The 26964-nt window shown below is 46.4% G+C and overlaps 1 protein-coding gene across 2 annotated transcripts; it reads left to right on the forward strand.

Moving 5' to 3' along the window:
* Positions 1 to 301: 301 nt before the first annotated feature.
* Bcl3 (BCL3 transcription coactivator) lies at positions 302 to 14666 on the forward strand. Of its 2 annotated transcripts, XM_075989576.1 has the most exons (9): positions 303 to 695; positions 2925 to 3078; positions 10479 to 10587; positions 11629 to 11833; positions 11916 to 12004; positions 12211 to 12288; positions 13455 to 13622; positions 13869 to 13986; positions 14076 to 14666. In XM_075989576.1, the coding sequence occupies exons 1-9, from the start codon at positions 455 to 457 to the stop codon at positions 14258 to 14260; spliced, it is 1347 nt and encodes a 448-aa protein (XP_075845691.1). In that variant the 5' UTR covers positions 303 to 454; the 3' UTR covers positions 14261 to 14666. The 2 variants fall into 2 exon arrangements, with proteins under 2 accessions (XP_075845692.1, XP_075845691.1); XM_075989577.1 differs by lacking the exon at positions 12211 to 12288 and having other exon boundaries at positions 302 to 695.
* The last annotated feature ends 12298 nt before the right edge of the window (positions 14667 to 26964 follow it).

Raw genomic sequence — 26964 nt, forward strand, 5'->3', positions numbered from 1 at the left:
GTAGGTCAAGACCACCCTCTGCTTCATAGCCAGGTCGAGGCTAGCCTAGGCTACATAGGCTTCAGTCTAAGAAAACAAGGAAGGAGAGAGAGAGAGAGAGAGAGGGAGAGAGAGAGAGAGAGAGAGAGAGAGAGAGAGAGAGAGAGAGAGAGAGAGAGAGAGAGAGAGAGACTATCTCTCTAGCACTAGACCCAGCTCCCGGCCAGAGGCAGCTGTGCAGAGCAGCGGGTGGGGACCAGGAGCCCTGGCTCCGCCTCCCAGACGCGGGTCCAGGAAACCCCTGGGGCGGACGGGTGGCCCTGGGGGCCCGGGGGCGGGGAGGCGGGAGGCGGGCGCCGCCCCGGCTGACAAAAGTCCCTTCAGTTCAGTCGGCAGCAGGGGAAGTCCCGCAGCCCGGCGAGACCGCCTTCCCGTGCCGAGCTTGCCGCGCGTCCCGGCGTCTCCGGGCGGCCCGATGCCCCGATGCCCCGCGGGGGCCATGGACGAGGGGCCCGTGGACCTGCGCACCCGGCCCAAGGGCGCCCCGGGCGCCGCGCTGCCACTCCGCAAACGCCCACTGCGCCCCACGTCCCCGGAGCCCGCAGCCCCGCGCACCCTCGCTGGACCCCAGGACCCCCTGCGCAGCAGCTGCGACACCCTGGCTGTCCTTGGGCCCCCCCACGGCGTGGCCAGGCCGGAGGCGCTTTACTACCAGGGTGAGTAGCCTCCCCCGAGAGTGTCAGAGCCGGGTGGGGGCCACCTGAGGTCAGCAGAGCACAGGACACAAATAGATGGGATTCCTGGTAGCTGGGACTCTAGGATGGTGTCTAGGACTCTAAGCTAGTGTCTTAGAGACAGCTCCGAAACAGGCTGCAAAGCCCTGGAGCTCAAACATGAGGGTGCCAAGAGGTCAGAGGGGTGCCCAAGGGTCAAATGTCTTATGGGAGCTGTCAGGGGACAGTGTCCAGTGGCGCAGATATTGGGTCCCATGGTATCCCAGAGGCACAGAATTTCCGGCTGGGAGGGACCAGATGTTAAGAACTATGAACAATTAATTGCCACTCAGGCCTTGGAAACTGGGGTTCTGGCATGCAGATATGTGGGGGGCCATAGAAACAGAACAGGGATCTAAAGAGACTGGTACCTTAGGTTAAATCTTGAGAACTGAGATTTCACGGGGCATAGGGGTTGAGAGAAAGGCACTAGGGTTCTGAGCACCCCTGTGTTTAGATCACAGGCCTAAATGATAACACGACACTCGGAGCCTCCAATACCCCAATATTGCAGGTTAGGAGGAATTAGCAAACAGAGCTAGCATTCTACACAGCCAATTGTGTGTGCTCACGAGGGTCAGGTGGCCCTAGGGGCCGACTCGGGGGACTGAGGGTTCTAGGAAGGGGAACACAGCTAAGGAATTCGGAAACTGAAGGACTTGGGTCGGAGGGAAGGGATTCAGGGGCCTGGAAAGGTGGGACTGTGGAAGGGGAACGCCAAAGCTGCTCAGATGGCAGAAAGCCAGGTACCCTTCTCCCCAAGCTTTATATCAAGGAAGGGGCGTCCCCCTGCAGTAACCCAGAGCTGCCGACCCCCGCTTCCTTGGGCCCTCTGGCTTCTGCAGCTTCTAGCCTACCCATGCATCAGCGGGAGGACGTCAAGCTGCAGAACAGGAGGCCTTCCTCTTCCTAATGAGAACCCTGGCTTCTGTTTTCCCATCTTTGTGCTGGTCCTTCCCAACAGTTCCATCTAAAAGGGCTCTGGGGCCAAGTTCCCTGACTGTCCTGGCTCCCCAGACCCATCGGGTTTACCGGGCACCCAACACCAGATCTTTAGTCCACCAGCTACAAAATTACTCACAGTGTAACTTTGCAACTGGGGTACCCCTGCTGGGTGGTGACAGGTCTCTCTCTGCCCTTAAAGGTCTCTTCTGTAGATGGATGAAGGCCAGACATTTGTGAGAGAAGACATGCGTCATACGAGGGAATGGGGATGAGGGATAGGGGTGAGGGACGAAGGGTGCAGGAGCTGGGGGAGAGATAGTAATAAGAACGTTGTCTTGGGCCTTGAGGAACAAGTTTGAGGAGCTAATAGAACCTGGGGTAGCCAAACATGGTGATGCATGCCTGTAATCCCAGCACTTGGAAAGCTGAGGCAGGAGGATCTCCATGAGTCTGAGACCAGTCTGGGCTAAAAACACAGTGACACGGTGTTTCAATTGAGGGGTAAGGGCTAAAGAGATGGCCGAGTGGTTAAGAGCACTTGCTGCTCTTGCAGAGGACCTAGCTGTGTTCCCAGCATCCAGGTCTGACAGCCCACAAAACCATCTGTAACTTCAGTCCTAAAAGTGTAAGGCTGTCTTCTAGTCTCTGATAGCTTCAGGCAGGCGTGTGGTGCACATGCGTACATGCAGGCAAAACATCCATATGCATTAAAAAATAGTACATTTTTTTAAAGTAATGGCTAGAAATAGATCTTTAAAAGAAAAGGGACCTTGGGGCAGGAGAGATGGCTCAGAATTGAGAGGACTTAGTGTTCTTGTAGCGGATTTGACTTCAGAGCTCAGCATCCATATTGTGGGAACCTATAACTCCCTATACCTCCAGTTTCAGGGCATCTGGCGCCCTCTACTGGCCCCCATGGACACGTGCACAAATGTGGTGCACATAATACATAAATACACTCAGGCACACGCACATACAGAGAAAAAATTTTAAATGATTGTATATGGAGGTAATATAGTAAGTGAAGTGATGTGGGTCAATAATCCCAGCACTGAAGAGACAGAGGCAGGGGGGTCAGGGGTGTGAGGTTCAAGATCAGCCTGGGCTACATGGGAATGGGAGCAGGGGATTTGGGAGGATGCCAAGGCTTGAAGGGAGAAAACCCTAGCCAAGAGTCTAGGTTTTGGCTTCACCTGCCTCTTCCTTTTTTGTTTCTGCTGTCTTCAGGACCTTTGGTGCCCATTTACCCTACCCCAACGGTGGGACCCCCCTTTCCGCTGCTGAACCTGCCCACGCACCTCTACCCCAGGATGTGCTCCGTGGAACACCCCCTTTCCGCTGACATCGCTCTGGCCACCCGTGCAGATGAGGATGGAGACACGTAAGTGACGGAGTGTGGGGACGATAGGTTCTGAACCCCGTTAGAATGTGCCTCCATGGCTCGCTGACACTGAACAATCTGTCCCCCTGAGCTTCGGTTCCCTCCTATGGAAAATGGGCGCTGAAGAGCTCTCATTGGCTAGGGCTGCTGTGGGGGTGGGAGACTGCGCCTCGTGCACGCTCCTCTCTTGCTCTAACAGGAAGCCACACCCCCAACCTCTCAATTTTTATCATAATCCAAAAAAACGAGAACTGTATCTTTCTTTGTTTTCATTTTTTTAAATTTTATTTACATACATGGATGTTTTGTCTGTGTGAATGTCTGTGCACCGTGTCCATGCCTGGTGCCTGAGGAGACAAGAAGAGGTCATAGGTCCCCTGGAAATGGAGCGACAGATGGTTGTGAGCTTCTATGGGTCTCCCATCACTTTTTTGTTTGTTGGTTGGTTGGTTCTCCAAAGCAGGGTTTCCCTCTGTAGACCTGGCTGGCTTTGAACTCACAGAGAGCCTCCTGAGTACTGGGATTAAAGGCTTGTGCCACCACCACCCTGCCCCGAGTCAAGGTCTCACTCTGTGGCCCTAACTGGCCTGGAACTCACTCACAGAGTGAGCCCAGGCTCCCTCAAACTTGCATAGATCTGCCTTCATCCACCTCCTGAGTATTGGGATCAAAGGTGCGCATCACCATGCCCAGCTCTGGGAACTTCATTTTATGTGCTGATTTTTTGGAGGTATCACACACACATGAGAGGTTTGAGTCTAGCGTGTCATAGGTCATGTGTCAGTAAACTTGGGCTAGAGCTCAGGGTGCCGATGCACATGGTGAGCCTTGTTCTGGGGACGCTAAGGGTAAAGCCTGGAGAATCCAGGAGTTCAAAGCCAACCTGAGGTTGGGGATGAAGCTCAGTGGGGAGAGTGCTTACTTGCCTAGTGCAAGCACACACACACACACACCACACACACATACACACACCACACACATACACACACACACCACACACACATATACACACACACACCACACACACATATACACACACACACACATACACACACATACACACACACACCACACACACACATACACACACACACACATACACACACACACACCACACACACATACACACACCACACACATACACACACACACCACACACACATACACACACACACACATACACACACACACACACACACACACACACGAGGCCCAGGTTCCTCCCCCAGCACCAAAGAAGCCCTTGGCAGCTGTTTTGCGTGCCTGTCACTGTATGGTGAACCCATAGTGCCTGTTTTTAGGGTGGATGCAGAGTAAAGCAGCCCTCACCCTGGCCTCCTCCCAGTCTTGGATCGTTTCTCTTCTAGTCCACGTCATTCTTGCACGGCCATAGCCCACTGAGCTGATTTCCCAACAGTCTGGTTTATCTCTCGGATCAGAGGGCAGTCTAGGCCTGGGCACAGCATATAATGAACACCCCATGCAGTTGACAGCTGTTCAATTAACCTGGGTGTGAATCCCAGCTGTTTCTCCCTCCTCAGTACCTCAGTTTCCCTCTCTGTAAAAGCAGGAATTGTAAGTATGTCCCTCTTTAGAAAAGATGAACTGTTTTGTTTTGTTGAGTAAAGGCCACATGTAGTCCAGGCTAGCCCAGAACTCACTACCTAGCCTAGGACTACATAGATCCTACTCCCATCCCCCAGTGCTAGGATTCCAGACCTGCACCACCATGTCCAGCTTTTTCGTTTACATTGACACGGGGTCTCGCTCTGGAAGTGAGTGGCCTGGAACTCACTATGCATCCTACGTCAGCTTATAACTCACAGCAACCCAATCCTCCTATCTCAGCCTCCCACATACTGGGATTATCATTTGGCTGAAATGGAAAATATAAGGAACCCTCATGTGGGAATTGGTTTGAGATCCGGACTCTCTAGCCAGAGATCAATTGGCCCATTTGTGCAGAGAAGGGTTGGACTGCTGGTTTGATGTTCTGGAGCCTCCGTTTCTGTTTGGAAACCAGGCTTCGTCATAGACCTTACACAATGGTGTATACACCAGCGTACACAGACCAGGACTGGGCAAACAGTAAGCGCTCAATACTTGAGTAGGTAATGTTTGCACAGAGCTGCCCTGGGGAGGCTGTAGGCTACCACGTGAGTTCAAGCAGGAGAAAGTGTCAGAGGTCCATTAAAGACTCAATAAAACTCTATCTGCTTCCCACCCCAGAGGCCAAATGCGGAGGTTTAATTTGTAACTGTCCCCAGGGGTGAGCTGTCTGTGGTCTGGTGGCAAGGTGCAGTCTGCATTCACAGCCCCTCACCCCTCTTCCAGACCTCTCCCCCCCCCGCCCCCCCGCCCCCCCCGCCCCCAACGCAAACACTTCTGCCTCAGCTGCCGGCTGGGGAAATCCCTTCCCGCAGAACCTGACCGCAGCCCAGCTGCTCTGCCTTCCCCACGTCAGCACCCTTCACTCCCTCCGGCGCTCCCTCCAACCTTAACCCCTTCCGCTGGGGCCGAGACTTACCGGAATGGGCAGCCGGCCAAACTCTGGCAGCTTGCCTGCGCCACCAACCCCACTTCACACAGGCTGGGGGAGGGCAGGGCAGGGAGGCTGGCCAGGGACCCTAAGTCTAAATCCTAGAGAACCAGAAGCCTGTTGTCCGGACTTGGCCTCTTTCAGGGAGACAAGAATCTTAGGGAAAGCCAGCGTGGTGGCTAAGCTTCGAATATTCCCAGCAAGTTCAGGGAGAGTCCTCTCCAGCTTGAGGTTAGCCTGGGCTACAGAGTAATGCCATCTGGAGTCCGAATCTTTCTGCAAGAGACATGGGGTACATGCCTTAAGTCTCAGGGAGGAACTGGGAATAAAGAAAGAGATGGGGGGGCGTAGTTTGGGGACCTGACATTTACACAGGTCTCAAAGGAAGGACCAACTGCCCAAGTTTTCAGTCCTTGGTTGAAGAAAGTGAGTATTTCAGCCAGTGGTGTGCACATGCACACTTGTAATCGCGGCACTGGAAAGGCAGGCGGAGGGCTGAGGGTGGCGAGACCTTGTCTCAAAACAGGATAGTGGTTCCATGCATTTTAAAGAAAATGGAAGAATTTCAAAACAATAGCAGGTTACACTGGGGGAGGGGCTCAGGAGTCATAGCCCTCGGGTAGGCCCCCATGCACCAGAAATCAAGCAAACTTTATATAAACTAAACCCCGACCCGCCGTAAAAATGTGGTCCCATATTTTAATGAAGCTGCCTGTCTTAGGGTGTGTGTGCCCCCCCAAAGATGTAAAGATTGGAGTATTGCAGTTCCATGTCTTTCAAGGAACGTGGAAGAAAGAGAAGCCACTTGGGGTGGGGTGGGAGGTCGTTGCTCAGTAAACTTATGTGTGTTTCTGAAGTCCCAAGAAAGACCTTGGTGTGAATGCGGGAATACCGGAACCAGAAGCCAGCTGAGGCTGGGTCCAGTAAAGCTGCAAGAGGGGCCCCAAGGCTGGAGGACTCGGGGTTCTGTTTCCTCCCCCACTGGGAGAGTGGAAGTTGGGGTGCCAGGGTATGGCCGGGTAGATCCCCAGCTGGCCAGGCTTCCCTCCCCCGGGAGCAGGAAGCCCGGCCCCGCCCCGCAGACCTGTTACTGGAAGTCCGAGGGCTGGGCCGCCCCTCCCGTCCCCACTTCCTCCAGCCCCGCCCCACCCCCTGCGGCCCGCGCATTTATGGGAACTGCAGCCTGGACCGTTTCTCTGAAATCATTCGCTCTCTGCCCTCGCTTAACCCCGCCCGCGCCGGGAGGGACCCTGGCTGGCTGCGCGTCTAGGGAGACGCTGCAGAGGGACGAAGGGAAGCCAAACTGGGAGGGGATTCAGGGCCCGCCCCTCCCCCCGCATTTTCGATTTCAATCTGCTTCACAATATCTGGATCCAGATTCAGGGATTCGCCGATTGTAATCTGGCCTGGCCTGCGGCTCTATAGTGGGAAGGAAAGCCAGGCTCACGCAAGAGGTACTTTGCCCCAGGCTTTTGCTGGGGAGCTCTGACGTCCAGTATGCATTTCTGGTGGAATGTGCCCCTCCTCACCCGAGCCCCTCGGACCCCGAGATTTCAGCGCTCCCTCAGAATAATGTGGGGAGATAATTTGAACTGTGGATTCTGGATGCTCACTGTACCTTTCTGCCTTGGCAAAGATCTGGTTAGTGAAAGGCAGTTGGCACGTGAGAAAGTAGATGCTTCATTAATGGACTTTTTGCTTTTTTTTTGTAATGGTGAGAATAGAACCCAGAGCCTTGCATGTCCTAGCCTCTACCAGTCACACTCTCAACCCCTCACTGGGGATTCTGGGTAGGGGTTCTTTTGTACTGCATCCCAAAACCTTTTGTTGTTGTTGTTGTTTTGCTTGTTGTTGTTGTTGTGTTGTTGTTTTGTTTTTTAACTTTCGAGACTGGGCTTCTCTGTAGCTTTTGGTGCCTGTCCTGAAACTAGCTCTTGTAGACCAGACTGACCTCGAACGAACGCACAGAGATCCGCCTGCCTCCGCCTCCCAAGTGCTGTGATTAAAGGCGTGCGCCACCACCACTGGCTCCAAAAGCATTGTTTTGATGATGGAATCTCACTCTGCAGCCCTAGTTAGTCTCAAACTTCCCGCCTCCCTTTCGGACGCGCAGCCTCTGTGGTGGGGCTAGTAAATAGGTTCAGTGAAGGTCATCCAGGGACGGAGCGGTTGCTCCTTGGGTAAAGCACTTGCTGCTCAAGCCTAGAGGATCTGAGCTTGGAACCGCAGCACACAGTGAAAAGCTCAGGCTTCCGATCTCAGCTGGGAGAAAAGGCAGGAAGATCCTGGAGGCTCACCCAGTGAGCCCCAAGCTCAAGGAGAGACTGAAAAAGTAAGGTGGAGGAGGGATGGAGGATAGTTTCTGACATCACCACGCATGTGTATGCACACGCGTGCACTCATATAAGTGCAAAAACATACCTGCACACCACACTCACAGGAAAAGCAGAAAAAAAGAAAATAATGAAATCAGTATGGTAGAGGGATAGGTGAGGTGGCTCAGGGAGAAGAGAGGCCGCAAGCAAGCCTAACAGCCTGAGACTGATCCCCGAAACCCGCATGGTGGGTAAGGAGTACTGACCTCCGCAGGTCCTCTGTCCTCATGTGTGCTGTGGCATATATGCACCTGCTTGTGTGTACACAATAAAGGCATTCACTCATGAATAATAAAAGCCAGGTATAGTGGTACGCACCTTTAATCCCAGCACTGGGGATGCAGAGGCAGGGGGATCTCTGAGTTCGAGGTCAGCCTGGTTTCCACAGTGAGTTCCATATCAGTCAGGAATTGACATACTGAGACCTGGTAGCAGAAATTAAAAACTTGAAAGTAAGGTGGAGAGCCCAGAGGCACACGAAAGAACACATACACATGCATACACCACATTCACACACATGTGAAATAAAGGCCATGCAGCACAAGGACATGCAGTCTGCCCGACGCTGCTCTCCCTCTGTCCCCATGCACCAACGGATGCAAAGCTCCCTCTGAATGGCAGTCTGCGATCCCTGGGAAAGGGGCAAGTGCTTCGGTGGGGAGCACAGTTGAGTCTGAAGGGAGCTTTGGGGAATCCCGGAGGAAATGCTGAGGCTGATGTGGCCTTCCTAGGTGGGTAGGGGGTAATTGGGGCACTGACGGAATGGCGGTCTCTCACACCTCTGCTTTGCAGCTGCTCCCACGGCCCAAGGGCAAGACCTTGAGTGAGCAGCAGAGATAATTGTCTGGTTGTGGGAAACGGAAGGCTCCCTGAGCTAGGGAATGGGTCCATCACTCTATCAGGACATTCTACACTGCCGAACAGCTACAGAGCCATGACCCATAACCCACGTGGCTCCTTCTTCCTCATTTTATTCTCTTTTGTTTGTTTTTTGCCTTTTTGGGGTTTTGTTATTTTTTTTTCAAGATAGGTTTTCTCTGTAGCTTTGGAGCCTAGCTCTTGTAGACCAGGCTGGCCTTGAACTCACAGAGATCCACCAGCCTCTGCCTCCTGAGTCCTGGGATCAAATGTATACACCACCACGCCTGGCCTTGCCTGCTTTTAGTCAAACAAAGCCTGTACTCCGCGGACAGCCCTGGGATGTCTTTGGGTGGAGGCTGAACCCAATGTATGACCAAGACGTGCCCACTTCACAGATGAGGAAGCTGTGGCTTGGGGAAGGCATCAGGGTGACCATTAGGATGGGCATAGTCACTGCACACCTGTTCTCTGTCAGGTACATCCTCTGGGCAGGGAATGTCGTCCTCCTCAGTACAGTAGACACTGTCATGGAGAGGCTCGGACAGGATGTGACTGCAAAGTAGACGATGAGCCCAGAGCAACATGGAGGCAAATGTGGCAGGGGAGAGGAGAGGGCATGCGAGCCTGCCATGGTATCTCAGCAGAGGCAGGGGTGAGGGTGGCAAGCCCTATGGATATGTCTCGGGTGCACAGCATGGAGGCCAGTGTGTCCAGAGCAGAGGGAAGAGAGAGCACGGAGGTGCTGTCAAAAGAAATGGGAGACGAGAACAAAACAACTTAGCATTGGGAGGCTGAGGCAGGAGGACTGCGCGTTTGATGCCACTCTGAGCTGCACAGGGCCTATCCATGTGTGATGGTCAAGCCTATAATCCTAGCATTCAGGAGACAGGAGGATTGTCATCAAGTTGAGGACAGCCTGGGCCATTTAGTGAGATCAGGGGCATCCTAAGTTATATAGTAACAGGGAAAAAAATCATGTGAAGACTGGGGGCGTGGCTCAGCAGCAGTATGCTTGCCTAGAATCCCCCAATGAGGGGCTGGGGGCATGGTTCGGTGGTAGAGCCCCTGCCTAGAATCCCCCAGTGAGGGTCTGGGGTGAGGCTTAGTAATAGAGGCCCCACTTATCCAGTAGAAGGGTTTGTTCCTAGCACCCTTAAAGCCAAAACTTATCCAATTTTTTAATAACTCACATGGGACATTTGATCAAGTGAGGAATAGAGGGGAAGGCATATTTGGAAATATTTCTCTGGCTATGATGTGAGGGACTGCCAGGGCAGGTGGAAGCCAGGGAGCTGGGGAGGGGGTGGAGGCTGTCATGATGCCCGAGGAAGCCTATTCGGGCTGTCCCAAGATGGTTATAAATGACTGTACTCAGCCAGGCGGTGGTGGCTCATGCCTTTAATACCGATACTCAGGAGGCAGAGGCTGGTGGATCTCTGTGAGTTCAAGGCCAGCCTGGACTACAGAGTGAGTTCCAGAACAGCCAGGGCTACACAGAGAAATCCTGTCTCGGAAAACAAACAAAGAAGCTTGTACTCTAAAAGTCTTACAAAGCATCCCACACAGCCCTTTCGGCAGCCTAGTGACCAGTCCCTAATGCCAGTGACTGTCCTGTGTCCCCTCAGGCCTCTCCACATCGCAGTGGTTCAGAACAACAAGACAATTGCCCTCCGGTTGGTTATCCTTTTCCAGCAGGGAGGCCGGGAGCTGGACGTCCACAACAACCTGCGGCAGGTGAGGTCGCCCTGGGGCTTTGGGGGTTCCTGCTCCTGGGAAGAAGGAGTCCCAGAGGAGAGGCACAGCGGGGAGCCAGCATCCGGGTGGATCTGGGCATGGTAGCACGTATCTGTCACCTAGCGTTTGGGAGACTGGACAGGAACCGAGCATGGGAAATAGAGAGCTTGAGGCCCGCCTGGGACATACAACAGGCACTGCCTTTTCTTGGGAGCTGGAAAGAGGGCTCAGAGGTTAAGAGCACTGGCTGCTCTTCCAAAGGACCTGAGTTCAATTCCCAGCAGCCACATGGTGGCTCACAACCATCTGTAATGAGATCTGGTGCCCTCTTCTGGCCTGCAGGGATACATGCAAACGGAATACTATGAACATAATAGAATTTTTTTTTTTTGATTTTTCGAGACAGGGTTTCTCCGTAGCTTTTGGTTCCTGTCCTGGAACTAGCTCTTGTAGACCAGGCTGGCCTCGAACTCAGAGATCCGCCTGCCTCAGCCTCCCGAGTGCTGGGATTAAAGGCATGCGCCACCACCGCCCGGCAATAGAAATCTTAAAACAAACAAACAACAACAACAAAAAAGTCTGGACCAGTAAAGGTCCTTACCTCCAGGCCTGACAACTTGAGGTCAAATACTCACTAGCGCGAGTTGTCAATTGACCTCCACCGGTGCACCGGGGCACACACATACCACATGCACAGAAAGCAAATACTTAAAATGTTTAAAACCGAAGCAAGAAAACAAAAGCCATTACGGACTATGGTCTCAGCAGTTGGGAGGTGGAGGCAAGAACACCCACCTTCAGGTCATCCTCATCTGTAGAGCAAGTCTGTGGTCAGCATGGGCTCCCTGACATCCTATTTATCTCACATCGCCCCCCACCAAAGAAAGTTCTGTCAAGGTAGACTTTCTGGGTTTTGAGGTAATCACAGGGGTATCCGACTCTTAAACTGGGCGAGATGTCAGAGGCTTCCATCAATAGACTCAGAAAACCCGAGATGCATGCGCGGAAAGATTCTGATCCCTCGTCGTCACTGTTCCCCAGACCCCTCTTCACCTGGCTGTGATCACCGCATTACCTGATATGGTCCGGCTCTTGGTGACAGCTGGTGCCAGTCCCATGGCCCTGGACCGCCACGGCCAGACCGCAGTCCACCTGGCGTGCGAGCACCGAAGCCCCAGCTGCCTGCAGGCCCTGCTGGACAATGCAACCCCGGGCTCCGTAGACCTGGAGGCTCGCAATTACGAAGGTGAGTCCCCAGAGAGGACAGGGTGAGCTTGCCACGGTCCAAACACAGTCCGTGGCTTGACTGCAGTTTTCCCTTCCCTCAGGGCTCACTGCCCTGCACGTAGCGGTGAACACCGGGTGCCAGGAGGCTGTTCTGCTGCTCCTGGAGCGCGGTGCCGACATCGATGCAGTGGTGAGCCAGGGTGGCAGGCGGTCAAGGGTGTGGTCTTGTGTGCGGGGGGGGGGGGGGGGAGGGGGGGATGGTCTAGGAGGTGGAGCTAGCGAAGGGCGCCAGGGTCGCTGAGGGTTCCAGGATCTAAAGCGCTGGAGGCCAGTTCAAAGGGAGGGATGCTCAGAGCCTACTAAGTGGGGGTGACTGAGAGACCTGCCCTCCCGCAGGACATCAAGAGCGGCCGCTCCCCACTCATACATGCTGTGGAGAACAACAGCCTGAGCATGGTGCAGCTTTTGCTGCTGGTTCGTACCCACCCTCCCCTTCCCTGTCCCGCCTCTGACGCCAGTCCATCTGTCACCTCCACCCCTGGCCAGAACCCCGGTTTCCAGTTCAGACTCTAGTTACTGCTTCGCCCCAGGCTCTGACTCTCCCTTCAACATCTCATTTGCAAATTCAAGTTTCTTTTCTTTTCTTTCTATCTTTCTTTCTTTTTTTGAGAAAGGGTCTCACTATACAGAGTTGACCTCAAACTCAGCGATCTGCCTGCTTCTGCCTCCAGAGTTCTGGGATTAAAGGCATGTGCTGTTTCCTTGGTTTTTTTTCCTTTTATTGTACATGGTTGGTTTATCCGTTTCCAGATGTGCACCCTGTGTGTGCAGTGTCCTCTGAGGCCAGAAGAGGGAGTCAGATATCCTAGAACTGTCCTTACAGATGGTTGTGAGCTGCCGTGTGGGTGCCTGTAATCAAACCCTGTCCTCTGGAAGAGTTGATAATGCTCTTAACCAATGAGTCATTCCTTCATTCCTTAAGCTTAGCTTTTATTTTTTGTTTCATCATGTTTGGTTTGGTTTGGTTTTTTGAGACAGCTCACTATATCCTCCTGGCTATCCCGGAACTCACTCTGTAGACTAGTCTGTCCTTGGACTCAGAGATCTGGCTGCCTTTGCTTCCAAGTACAGGAATTGGAGAGTGTGCCACCATGCCCTGCCCCTTTTTAAAATTAGATTTGGTCGGCCACATTGTGGAGGACAGCAAATGTCGCCCAACCCAGCCTAGGCTTTACCTGGGATGACCTTGTTGACCCTGCTTCTGGCTTTCATCTTGTCCTTCTGTCCTTCTGCACTCATTCCATCCACTCTCCAGAACATTTCCTTAATGATTTCTCCCTTGAATGACTGGACCACAGTGTCCAGCTCTCCTAGCCTCCTTGGAGTCTCATGTAGCTGAGGCTGGACTTGAACTTGCTTTGTAGCTCAGGTTAACCTTGAACTCTTGATCTTCCTGCACCCACTCTCCAGGCTTACTTGTCTTTGCTGTCTTTGACCGCAGCCCCCTGACAAGACTCTGGTTGCCAGGTTCTGGTCACCCGTGTGGGCCCCAGTTGTGATCACCTGTCCCGTTCCCCTAGCTGACCCAGGCCAGGTGAGGCCACGAGCTAAGCTCCTGACCGGAATGTTCTATCCCACAGCATGGCGCCAATGTGAACGCTCAGATGTACTCCGGCAGCTCTGCTCTGCATTCTGCTTCTGGCCGAGGGCTCTTGCCTCTGGTGCGCACGCTAGTGCGCAGCGGGGCTGACAGTGGCCTCAAGAACTGTCACAATGACACGCCCCTCATGGTGGCTCGTAGCCGCAGGGTGAGTGTGCAAGCCTGGGGAGGGAAATTTAGGCAAGAGAGGTAACAAAAATGCCTGGAAGGGAGGCGGTGAGGGGAAGCTGAGTCACAAAGAAAGGAAGTGCCTTCGGGCCCTCACCTGGATGCCTTCCAGGAGAGGGACGGAAGAAAAAAGGAAGGAGAAATAGGGAGGGAGGGCTGGGAAGAGAGAGGAAAAGAGAATGAATAAAGATTGGAAAGACCTCAGGTGACCCTCATTTCCCCACAGGTCATTGACATCCTAAGAGGGAAGGCCTCTCGGGCCGCCTCAGGGTCACAACCCGACCCATCCCCGGACCAAAGTGTCATCGCCTCCCCTGAGAGCAACAGTCGTCTGAGCTCCAATGGTGAGAGTCTGCACCGGGGGCCTTCAGGACCCTGGAGACAGCTCAGCGGGCACCTCCCCGCCCTAAACCGGGTCTCATTCGCTCCACAGGTCTCCTGTCCTCACCGTGCTCCTCACCCCCACTGTCTCCCTCGAAGGATCCTCCTGGCTTCCCAGTGACCCCCCAAAACTTCTTCCTTCCGACTGCATCTCCACCTGCCTTCCTGCCCTTCCCAGGAGTCCTCCGAAGCCCCGGCCAGCCCGTGCCCCCATCCCCAGCTCCAGGAAGCAGCTGAGACGGATGGGGGGGCAGACCCGGACTCATGAGAAGAGGCCTCCCTGCCCTGTGGGGACCACTTCTCTGGAACCTGTGAGGACCTTGTTCTGCTTCCCCCCAATCTCCAGGATCAGGTTTTGCACCTACGCACATGCACCTACTACTGAGCACAGATAGCCCTAATCTCACCCCTTGCCCTGGACTCATAGCCCCACTTCTTCTCAGGCACCAGGTACCCAGTCTGGAATCCAATAGCTGATCGATTCTTTGTTCAGTCCCAGAAGTGGAGGGACCCAAGGACAATCCCTTCTCTTCTCCCATCCTCCACTCTGAGGAACCAGGAGCGTCTGGGGCAGCACTGATCACAATGTAAATTATTAGGTTTGGGTCAGATTTCTTTTGTAATAAAGTATTTTTGTACCATATCCCTTGCTTCGGATCTGTCACAACCAGGCTGGGCAGAAGTGTGCTTGTGGGTGCTCACCTATGCGCCAAGTGACTTTGTATCCCAATGCTGTTGGGGGAGGGGGCTGGGACTGGTGATGGCTTTGGCGGTAAAATGAGTTACTGAAACATTGTGACATCTTCCCTGGGGATGCTGTAGGGTTCCAGAATGTTCTAGTTGTGGGGGTTTCTGAGGGACTCTGCAATTTGTGGGCCACTGTGGGAACCTCAGCTGATTGGTGTTTGAGCTTTAAAGAAACATGCATATAAATATATGTGTATATAATTTATGTATATAATATAGTATATGGTTATAATATATTTGTATTATATATAATATATGTAATGTAATACATACTTATATATTATAATATATTTTAAACATAATATATTATAATATGTAAAGTATATAATATGTAGTAAGTCTTTTCTGTCCTGCCAGCCAGCACCCAAATAATGACATGGAGTCTTCTTATTAATTATAAAAGCACATCTTATAACTGGCCAGGCAGTGGTGGCACACGCCTTTAATTCCAGCATTTGGGAGGCAGAGGTAGGTGGATCTCTGTGAGTTTGAGGCCAGCCTGGTCTACAAGAGCTAGTTCCAGGATAGGCTCCAGAGCTACAGAGAAACCCTGTCTTGAAAAACCAAAAAAAAAAGGAGGGGGGACATCCTATAGCTTAGGCTTGATCCTAACTAGCTCTTATAACTTAAATTAGTCAATTTATATTAATCTGCACTCTATCATGTGGCATTACCTTTCTTGCCTAGCTATTGGTAGTTCAGCTTTTTATTGCATCAATCACAGCAACACATCTTCACACAGTGTACAAATATCCCACAACATTTCCCCCCTTTTGTCAAATAAAAAGAAAAGGTTTTAACTGTAACATAGGAAAACTATATACAATAAGAACAATTATCAAGCAAGAATTACATTCATAATGTTTAGTCCTTATGTATTTGACAAACTCGAAGAAAGTACTGTATTATCTATCCTATCTTAGTGAGTCCAATGTTTTATACCTAAACCATTTTCTTTCATAACTTGTATTACCCTCCTAAAAATATCTTTTTAGATAAAAAACTTATTCTTTGATGTTTCTCAACCTCATAAACTTTGTATTGCTTATAAGAGTTTTTTTCTGAGTTTGGTGACAGGGAAAACTCCAATTATCTAATCTTCAATCCCCATCAAACACCCAAGAAAGATATACTGTTACCTGAGTAAGGAAGTGCAGAGCAAGCCACTTCCCAAAAATGTGAGAAATGACAGAAACGCCTGGCTAACTGAATAGTCACCCAAGGTGTTTCTGCAATGTTGGGCCATCTTAGGCCTACAGGTCTAGAACATTCAACAGACTTTCTGTGAAGCAAGGGTTTTGAAGGACTGTCCTACCTTGTCTTGGCAAAGCTTATAAGTCACCTTTTTGTGTCCTGTTTGTCCACTGTGTACAATATTCTGTTAGCAGTTAAGGCAAGGGCAGTTTCTTTACCCAGTGGCTAACTTTGCCACAAATAAAAGCAAACTCCATATAGAGGTTCTTTGATGCCTGTCATTATCTTTTGAAATAAATTGGTGCTGCCAGGAACAGACATGTCTCACTGTCATGAAAAACTTTTTTATTTAAGCATCTTACATGTTACATTCTGTAGGTCTCTGAAGAATTTGAAGACCATCTGTCTATGTAAAATATATCTGTTTGACCTTGAAAATATACCTAATATGACTGCAACTTTGACTGTTATAGATAGCTAACTACTATTCTACATTTCTTAACTATCTTAAACAGTTTTTAATAATAGCTTTTAAAGACTAGAACTATATACATTACATTTTAAAATGACCTGCATAGGTAAAATACCTTAAACAAGAGTGGAAACATATATACAGTATGTTTAAAAATAACCTTAAATTTGTATCAATATACAAAAATCTATACCAATGTAAAAGTTTTAAAGCTAGTAGATGCTGCTTTAGTTTGAAAGCAGGCTCAATAATCTACCAAAATAACCTCAATTTTGTATTTGTCTCAATATGTAAAAATATCTTAAACAAGAAGAGAATATATATATATATTAAAACAAAATCCCTTAAATTTGTATCAATACACAAAAATTCATACCAATACAAAATATTTTAAACTAGTAGTTGCTTTTTGGTTTCAAAGTAGACTCAATAATCTACCAAAAATAATCTTAAATTTGTATCAATATATCTTAAACAAGAGTAGAAAATAAATGCCATATAACAAAAATAAGCTTAAATTTATATCAATATACAAAAATCCATACTAGTGTAAAATATTTGAGACTAGTAGTTGCTTTTTTAGTTTCAAAGTAGATTCAATTCAATAATGTACCCTTCTATGCTGTCATTTCTATATCCCCTCATTTTCTTTTAAAAATGAGATCCCTGAATTTAAAATTTTCTGAGCAGCTTTCTCCCTGATCATGTCCAACAACAATTTACAACAAATGCCCCTAAACAATGATAAACTTACATAATCCATTGAAAACCAAAACCTACCTTCCCCACCTCTTGGGAATGTGATGCACGATTAATAAAAACTCTCAGAGATTGATGTTTGGGTTCAGCCTGAAGATCAGAAAAGCAAAATAGCCAGCCACTGCCTCTTACCTCTATCTCAGTCCAAAATGGTGATGCTGCCTCCAGGAATCTCAGAATGAGACTATGTCTGTGAGCTGTCTTCTGTTTTATATTCCTCTGTAGAACTGGGATTAAAGGCATGCACCACTGGGATTAAAAGCATGCACTGCCCGGTTTCTATGGCAACTAGTGTGACTACTGGGATTAAAGGTGTATGTTATCACTGCCTGGTCTGTAAGGCTGACCAGAGAGGCTATTTAACTCTCTGATCTTCAGGCAAGCTTTATTTATTAAAATACAAATGAAATACCACTACAGGAGTGTGAGGTTGTATTCTCTAGACTGCTTCCCGTTCTCAGGGGGTGACAACATCTTTAGGGACCCTGAGAAAGCTGAGATAATGGTCAATCCCTGGAGGACCTAGCTGTACCATTTGTTGTACAGTCTCTGTATAATGGGAAAATGCAGAGCCTACCTGAAGACCTGCTTGGAGTAGTGTGTGAGGCTGGACCATCTCAGCTAGCAGCTTTGAAGTTGTTCTGGATAAGAATTTTGAAGGAACTGCAACAGAGGCATTCTGAGATGCTGGATCATCTGGACTACTTGTTTTCATGAGTGTTTAGTCCTTTTTTTCATGAAAACACACAAACTTTAAAAAGTAACATATATATCTGCATTAACATAAGTCTGGAACATGTAATGTGCACAAGCCACTTAAAGATGATGTTTGTTTTATATTTGAGCAGGTAAAAGGCATCTGTCAACTTCATAAGTCCATGCTGACTATAATGAAACCTTTATCCGTGCCGTTTGAAAGGATGGCAAGTAGTAATAAGTCATGAGGTCTCTGTAGCCAACAAGATTTATCATGTCTCATCCAGTCTCAGAGCTGTTTCCATGCAGAGGGACCAACATATATGTCACCTGTCTTGTAGTCTTTTTTGTATTCCTCACTCATATCTGTAGCCAAGATTCTCAGCAGAAATCAAATCTGTTCTCTATTAACTTTGAAGAAATACATAGCTTTTCATTTCCAGTGAAAACAAAAGCATAACCTCTCTCCCAATGCAACACATTTCTCAACTTCCATTCTGAAACCAAGACATCTCTAAAGTATATAGGCTGCTTTAATTCAGAAATCCCTTGCACAATGCAATGTCTCTCACAACTGCTGTTTTCTCATAAACATTCAAAAAACTTGAAGTCAGCAAAACACCATACAGGATGCCGATGCCCTGTCTATTTCCCATCTGTACACATTTTTTTTTTGAGACAGGGTTTCTCTGTAGCTTTTTGGAACCTGTCCTTGAACTCCCTCTGTAGACCAGGCTGGCCTCAAACTCAGAGAGATCCACCTGAAAACTGCCTTCCGAGTGCTGGAATTGAAGGCATGCATCACCACTGCCCAGCCATACATAATTTTTCCTTTTATATTACTTTATTCTCTCTTTAAAGGTTTTATTATTTTAAACTATTTTATGACTTTATCTATAACCATTCTCTTTTCTTTCTTTTTTTTTGAATTTTTTTAAGATTTATTTATTATATATACAGTGTTCTGTCTGCATGTATACCTGCAGGGCAGAAGAGGGCACCAGATCTCATTAGATGGTTGGTTGTGAGCTAACATGTGGTTGCTGGGAATTGAACTCAGGACCTCTGGAAGAACATCCAGTGATCTTAACCGCTGAGCCATCCCTCCAGCCCCATCTCTTTTCTTTCTTTAGCATCTAAACACATTTTTTAAGCATACTGTATCTGTTTAGAGGTTCTCTCCATCTGGACTGGATTTTTAAACTCCTGCAGCTGAATATTTGTAACATTCTCTGGTCAGGTGACATAAACTTTAAACTGCTAAGCAGCAGCTAGGCTCTCTGCTGCATGTTTCCACTTAGCCCAGGGCCTGGCAGCTGACTCCATCTCTTCAGGTCTGTGAGAGAGGAACCTCATGCCTAGGGGCTGGCCTGGAGCTCCACCTACTCTCCCACCAACAAGTAGTGCCCTGCCACCCCCACCCTCCACTGCTCCCTTTCCCCCTTACCCCCATAAACCCCATTCAAGTGCTCAGTAGCAGGACCTCTTAAAAGAGCCATGCCTCTGTATACCTCAAGCACCAAAGCTACTAAGAACTTCTTTTACTGCTTTCTCAGGTCCTATGTGCTTTACATGCCCTACATTGGATACCATATGTAGTAAGTCATTTTCTGTCCCATCAGACAGCTTTCAAATAATGGCATGGAGATTTCTTATTAATTATAAAAGCTAGGCTGATAGCTTAGACTTGTTCCTAACTAGCTCTTATGCCTTAAATTAGCTTATTTCCTTTTTTCTACATTTTTAATTGATATTTATTGAGCTCTACTTTTTTCTCTGCTCCCCTCCCTGCCTCTCCCCTCCCACTTCAATTCTCCCCCAAGGTCCCCATGCCCCGAATTTACTCAGGAGATCTTGTCTTTTTCTACTTTCTACTTCCCATATAGATTAGATCTATGTAAGTCTCTCTTAGTGTCCACATTGTTGTCTAAGTTCTCTGAGATTGTGGTTTGTAGGCTGGCTTTCTTTATTTTATGTTTAAAAACCACCTATGAGTGAGTACATGTGATAATTATCTTTCTGTGTCTGGGTTACCTCACTCAAAATAATGTTTTCTAGCTCCATCCATTTGGCTACAAAATTCAAGATTGAAGGTGAAGGTGCAAGTAACAAACAATCCCACACCAGTTTGGAATTATGATTAATAGAATGGTTATTTATTTAAAGGGGAAAAACTTACAGATCACCATCCCAGACAACAGCCCTCTGCGCAATCAGGAAGGGAGTCTAGTCACCAGAAGCGGAGCAGGAAGTAAGAGAGAGTGAGGAGAGAAGTGGCCGCTTTTTTAAAGAGAGAGACCACGCCCCAACGGGCTGGTATCTCAGCGGCTATTGGCTGGAGGAGCAGAAGGACCTCCCGCAACACCTCCCCCTTTTGTTTAAGTAAGAGAGTTCTAAACCTACTATGAAATTATATACAATAAGTACAAATATCCTATTCTAACTAGCTTAGGTCTTGTATAATAAATAACTTGGCCAAGTCATGAGAGAAAAGTAACTACATTTATATAGTCTTCAACCATATCGAAGATCTGAGAAGGGAAATAATGTTACCTGGGTAATTAGGAAATTTAGTAAAACAACTTCCAAAACATACAGCAAATCACAGAGACAACTAGCTACCTGGGCAATCACCCAAAGTCATGTTTGCAGTGTTGAAGCAACCAACTTTGGCTAAGGCCTAACATAACTGACATACCATTTTCAAAGGCAAGCAACTTTTCAAAACTATCTTACCCTGTCTTGGCAGGATACGACAGTCCTGTTTTATCCATTGATGCACGCTCTGTATCTCTGTCAGTGGTTGAGGTATGGGCATTTCTTTGCCCAAAGGCCAGTTCTACCAAAAAGAAAGGCTCCAGGTGGAGTGTCTTTGGTGCTCAACATCCTCTCAGGAATAGATCAGTGCTGCCAGGAGCAATTGTGTCTCACTATCACGAAACTCTGAATTAGATTAAAGGCCATTTCCTACAGCTCTTTGAAGAGGTTGAAGATTATCTATCTATACTGAGTATAATCTCTATGTATCTAAAGAACCTACCTATTTAGTCTAATTATAAATGACAAACTTAGAATACTATTGATCTATATAATTCTCAATACCTATCTAACTTAAAGACTAAGACAATAAACAACTGTGTAACAAATGAGGATAATGACCTCCAAATATAAACAATGTACAAATATACATTGCAATATGGTAAATATATATCAATACACAAACATTATATAAATATCTTAATCAGAGGTAGAAATGTACACTGCAATATGGTAAATATATACAATATGTATATATCAATACAATATATGTCAATACATAAAAATGTTTTAAACAGAGGTAGAAACATGCATGCATACAATAGTCAATATAATTTAACTTTGTATCAATATACAAGAATCGATACCAATATATTTGTCTAAAAACAGTAACTCACAATTACAAATCTATTATCCCATCAGCCCTCCTTTTTTTTTTCAAAATGATCCCTGAGCTTATAAAATTCCTCCCCCAACCTCCCAACCCCTAAATGATGTCCCTAAACCCAGGGGCAAACTTTACTGGGAGAGGGGACATCGTCCTCTAGAATTACTTTCAGCTATCATGGGAGAGACATTCTTTCTGGGGGATCCTGTGAAAGTAAAATGATGGTTAAATTTCAAGATCAATGTCTTTTAAAATTGCAAATAGTCTCTGAGTATTTTGTGGAGGTCTGGCCAGAATGTTGTACAAGATGTGCACCATTTCAGCTAACCAAGTTGGAACTGTCTTGGGCAGCTGGTACCCAAAGCAGGTCTTGTAGTAGCACTATCAGTAACATGACGTCATATCAACCAGGTGGAGTTGTTGTTATGGGGCCCCATCTTCTTCCTGGAAACTTCAAATGTCACTTCAGGAAAAACTCATTGTTCACTGTGAAACACTTAAACATTAATCATATAGACATACATATATTCAATGAAAGGCATGATAGATATATTTAATGAAAAGTACGATAGATATGAAGAAAAGCAAAGATGTTTTCTAAACTCATATTTCTTTCTGTCCCATATCATGGCTTTTGTCATGAGACAGAAACTCCAGAAACTCTGGTTTTTTCTCTTACCAACAGGCTTGGAATTGAAGAGGGACTGAGCCATAGTCCAACTTCAAAACCAGCTTGATATATTTATAAATAAATGCACATTAATACATATTTAAATGTAAGAGTAGAATAATTTTACTTACGAGACCTGTTTGATTTTCTTGTTGATTCTTACTGGGTTGTAAATAGTTTCCATCTGTCAGTATTCAAACATCCAGGGTCCCTTGAATTTTTTGAAAATGAGTGTTTTCCTGCAGAGATAAGAACAGAACCCTGCCCCCATTCTATATGTTTTACTTACCACCTGTATGAATATCATCATTGTGGATGAGCTGTCATTTCTCCTTTCCAAGAGGTTTCTCCTTTTTAAGTTGAAACTTTATTAATTTTGATGGTATCCACAATTTTTCTTCTCCTGTGGAAACAAGAGCAAAACCCCTTCCCCAACGTAGCACATCTCCTGGCTTCCATTGAGAGGTCAGCACATCTTTGAAATAAATCGGTTGATTTAGTTCAGCAGACTTTTCCATTATCCAGTGTCTTTCTGCCGCTGTTGTTCCTTTCTCATAAGCGTTAAGAAAATTCAAGGTTAATAAAGCATTATGTAATCTATTTCTGGGGGTATTTTCTGTCCCTTTCTGTTTGTTCAGCATGTCCTTTATAGTATGATTTGATCTTTCTATAACTGCCTGACCTGGAGGATTATTTGGTATACCTATAATATGTTTAAATTATAATAATCAAAAAAGCATTTCATTTTCTTAGATACATATGCTGGACCATTATCTGTCTTTATTTGTGCAGGTATACCCATGATGGCCATAACTTCCAATAAATGTGTGATTACTGAATCAGCCTTTTCTGAGCTCAGGGCAGTAGCCCATTTAAAACCTGAATACGTGTCTATGGTGTGGTGTACATATTTTAATTTACCAAATTCCATAAAGTGGAACACATCCATCTGCCAGATTTCATTTCTCTTAGTACCCTTTGGGTTATTCCCTGAAGGCAACGATGTTTGATTATAGAAAGAACAAGTAGGACATCTCTTTATAATGTCCTTAGCTTGTTGCCATGTAATGGAAAATTCTTTCTTTAGGGCTTTACTATTGACATGATGCTTTTTATGAAATTCTGAGGCCTGCAACACGCTTCCAATTAACAATTGATCAATCTCAGTGTTGCCTTGTGCTAGAGAACCAGGCAGACCTGTATGGGACCGGATGTGTGTTATGTACATCGGACAAAGCCTGTTCCTGATTATGTCTTGTACCTGGATAAACAATGAACTCAACTCTGTGTCATCTGGTATAAATTCAGAGGTTTCAATATGCAAGATAACTCCTTCTGCATATTGTGAATCTGTAACTATATTAAGAGGTTCTTTAAAATCCCTTAGCACCATAAGAATGGCATATAATTCTGCCTTCTGGACAGAATTATAAGGGCTTTGTTCCACCTTACTCAATTTATCTGACTTGTAACCTGCTTTCCCTGATTTATTTGCATCAGTATAGAACGTACAGGCTCCAGTTATTGGAGCATCACGTACAATTCTAGAAAGAATCCAAGAAGTTCTCTTTATGAGGTTAAGTCTACCACTTTTGGGATAGTTGCTATTAATTTCTCCCAAAAAATTAGCACAAGCTCTTTGCCATGGTTCATTGTCTTCCCATAACATTTTTATTTCATCAGTAGTAAAAGGCACTATAATTTCTGCTAGTTGACGAAGTCTCAGCTTACCTTTTATAATTAATTCAGAGATTTTTCCACATAAGTTTTTAATTTTTTACTTGGTTTATTAGATATAAATATCCACTCTAAAATAATATCTTCCCTCTGCATTAGAATCCCTGTAGGAGAAATTCTGGAAGGCAATATGACTAGGATGCAGCTAAGATTTGGGTTCACCCTATCCACATGTGCCTCCTGTAATTTTTCCTCAATCATTGTCAGTTCCTTTTCTGCTTCAGCTGTCAGTTTTCTTGGACTATTCAAATCTTTATCACCATCTAAGGTTTTGTTTAAATGAACTATTAGATCAGGTGTTATCCCAACAGCTGGTCGTAGACTGGAAATGTCTCCTAACAATCTTTGGAAGTCATTAAGAGTCTTTAACCGGTCTCTCCTAATTTGTGCCTTTTGCGTTTTAATTTTCTCTAACCCTATTTTGTAACCTAGGTAATTAATAGAATTTCCTCTTTGAATCTTTTCAGGGGCAATTTGTAATCCCCACCTAGGCAAGACTTTCTTTACTTCTTCAAACATCCTTTCTAAAGTATCTTTATTTGAATCATATAACAAGATGTCATCCATGTAATCATAAATTATGAACTTGGGGAATTGTTCATGAATTATTTCCAATGGCTTACTTACAAAATATTGGCACAATGTAGGACTATTGAGCATTCCCTGTGGGAGGATAGTCCATTGATATCTCCTATTAGGCTGAGAATTATTATAAGTAGGCACTGTGAAGGCAAATTTTTCTCTATCCTTTTCTTGTAATGGTATAGTGGAAAAACAATCTTTCAAATCAATAACTATAAGAGGCCATCCTTTTGGTAATAGAGAAGGCAAAGGAATTCCAGATTGTAGTGGGCCCATAGGTTGAATTACCTTGTTGACAGCTCTTAAATCTGTCACTATTCTCCATTTACCAGATTTCTTTTTTACAACAAACGCAGGAGAATTCCAAGGGCTGGTTGATTCTTCAATATGGTGAGCATCTAGTTGCTCTTGCACCAGCTGTTCCAATGCCTGTAATTTATCTTCAGCTAGAGGCCACTGTTTGATCCATATTGGCTTCTCAGTTAGCCATTTTAAAGGTAAGGCTGTTGGTACCTCTAAAGGTTTGGTATTTGCTGTATGTTCATGTACAGCCTGAATGGCTGGTGACCTTTTTCCATAATACCTCATCATATCTTTCCCAGAATTATGAGTTCCTGGAACTACAGGAATATTAATCTGGGTATTCCATTGCTGTAGCAGGTCATGGCCCCATAAATTTATTGCAATATTGGCTATATATGGCCTTAGTCTTCTTATTTGCCCTTCAGGCCCTATGCATTCAACCCATCTTGTGCTTTGTTTTACACGAGATAGGGTTCCAATTCCCAGGAACAGAACACCTACCTCTTGAAGAGGCCAATTTGAATGCCAAGATTCTGGAGTAATGATACTTACATCCGGGCTGGAGAGATAGCTCAGAGGTTAAGAGCATTGCCTGCTCTTCCAAAGGTCCTGAGTTCAATTCCCAGCAACCACATGGTGGCTCACAACCATCTTTAATGGCATCTGGTGCCCTCTTCTGGCCTGCAGGCACACACACAGACAGAATATTGTATACATAATAAATAAATAAACGTTTAAAAAAAAGATACTTACATCCACACCTGTGTCTAATAAACCTTCAATAAAAGTGCCATTTATACAGACTCTTAGCTTTGGTCTTTGATCGTTAATAGAAGTCTGCCAAAATATACGTTTACTCTGTCCTACTGGGTTTTTTGACTCATCCTCCACATGGATTTCATCATTTAGACCAGTATTACTTTTTACAGCAGAACTTGGAGCTTTTAATTTTCTTGGTGAGGCACATTCTCCACTGTGACTGGGAATGACTGGGCCACTGTTGGCTTGGGGGCCTGTGAGAGGCCCCTCAAGGAGTTTTGGATGATATCGGGTTGCCCCATCTGTCTGTTGTTGACCTGCATTCGTTGGACCAATGCCGGCCTTTACCGCATCTCCTACATATACCTGAAGGCCAAGGTCTCCTATTTTTGTCATTCCCAGAAGAGATATTATTCCTAGAAATTCTTTGCCTGCAATCCCTTTGCAAATGTCCTAATTTACCACAATTAAAACACCTGGCAGTTTGATGTCTCCTCATTGCTTTGGAAATCGTTTCCCCTACCCAAGATTCATCATTATAGCTAAACGTCTCAACATTCATCGTATGCTGAATCCATTCATCCATACGTGCTGCTCTATACTTTAAAGGCCCAATTATCTTTTTGCATTCTATGCTGGCATTTTTGAAAGCTAGAGATTCAAGAAGTATTCGTCTAGCTTCTGGGTCTGTTACCCCTATGTCCAGAGCCTTAATTAATCTTTGCAAAAAGTCAATAAAGGGTTCTCTCTGTCCCTGCCTAATTCTGGTATATGACTCAACCCTTTTTGCTGGATCTTGTATCCTATTCCAAGCATTTAAAGCTGCTTGGTGACATAGACACAGTACTTCTTCATCATAAAGAGCTTGGACCTGTGGATCAGCATATTCTCCTGCACCAAGAATTTGATCTTGGGGAAACCTCAACACCTTTTGCTCTTCCTTGTTGTTCCATATGTTTGGATTCTTCTCTGAAATAGATTCCAAACATCAAGGAAGGTCCATTATCTAAAACTGCAGACACTAACTTATGGAAATCATGGGGGGTAGCTCTAGCATTAGAAGCCCAAGTCCTTATCATTTCCTTAACATATGCAGAGTGCAAGCCAAAATTAACAACAGCTTGCTTGATTTCTTTCAAGTCATTCATCGCTATTGGCGTCCATCTAGCTTCTCTGACTCCCTTTGAGCCCTTAGAAGTTGACACTTTGTCAGAATTAAGTATAGGGTATGTCGCTAAAACCCTAGGTAAGCCACTTCTAATAGCTGGTGGAGGCATTGTATCCTGTCCTTGTGCCTCCTTACTCTGTTCACCAGCTCCAATAATTGCTTCAATCTTTTCAAATCTTTTTATCATTGTCTCTCTTAAATCCTGAATCTCCTGACCTGTATATGTTTCTAGTAATTTCACTGAGGTATCAATTTTTTGGTCCCCATTCTGCACCTGTGATTCCAAAGCTTTAAATTTTTCCTTCAAAAATAACATGTCCTCCTTAAACTTTTCTTGTATATCATGTAGATTCCCATCTTGGAGGTACATTCTGTCTGTTACCTTATCAAAACTTTGTGATAATGTCTGAACATCAAATTCAACAGCCTG

The sequence above is a fragment of the Microtus pennsylvanicus genome, chromosome 1 (assembly GCF_037038515.1).
Source record: "Microtus pennsylvanicus isolate mMicPen1 chromosome 1, mMicPen1.hap1, whole genome shotgun sequence".
NCBI classification, from domain to species: domain Eukaryota; kingdom Metazoa; phylum Chordata; class Mammalia; order Rodentia; family Cricetidae; genus Microtus; species Microtus pennsylvanicus.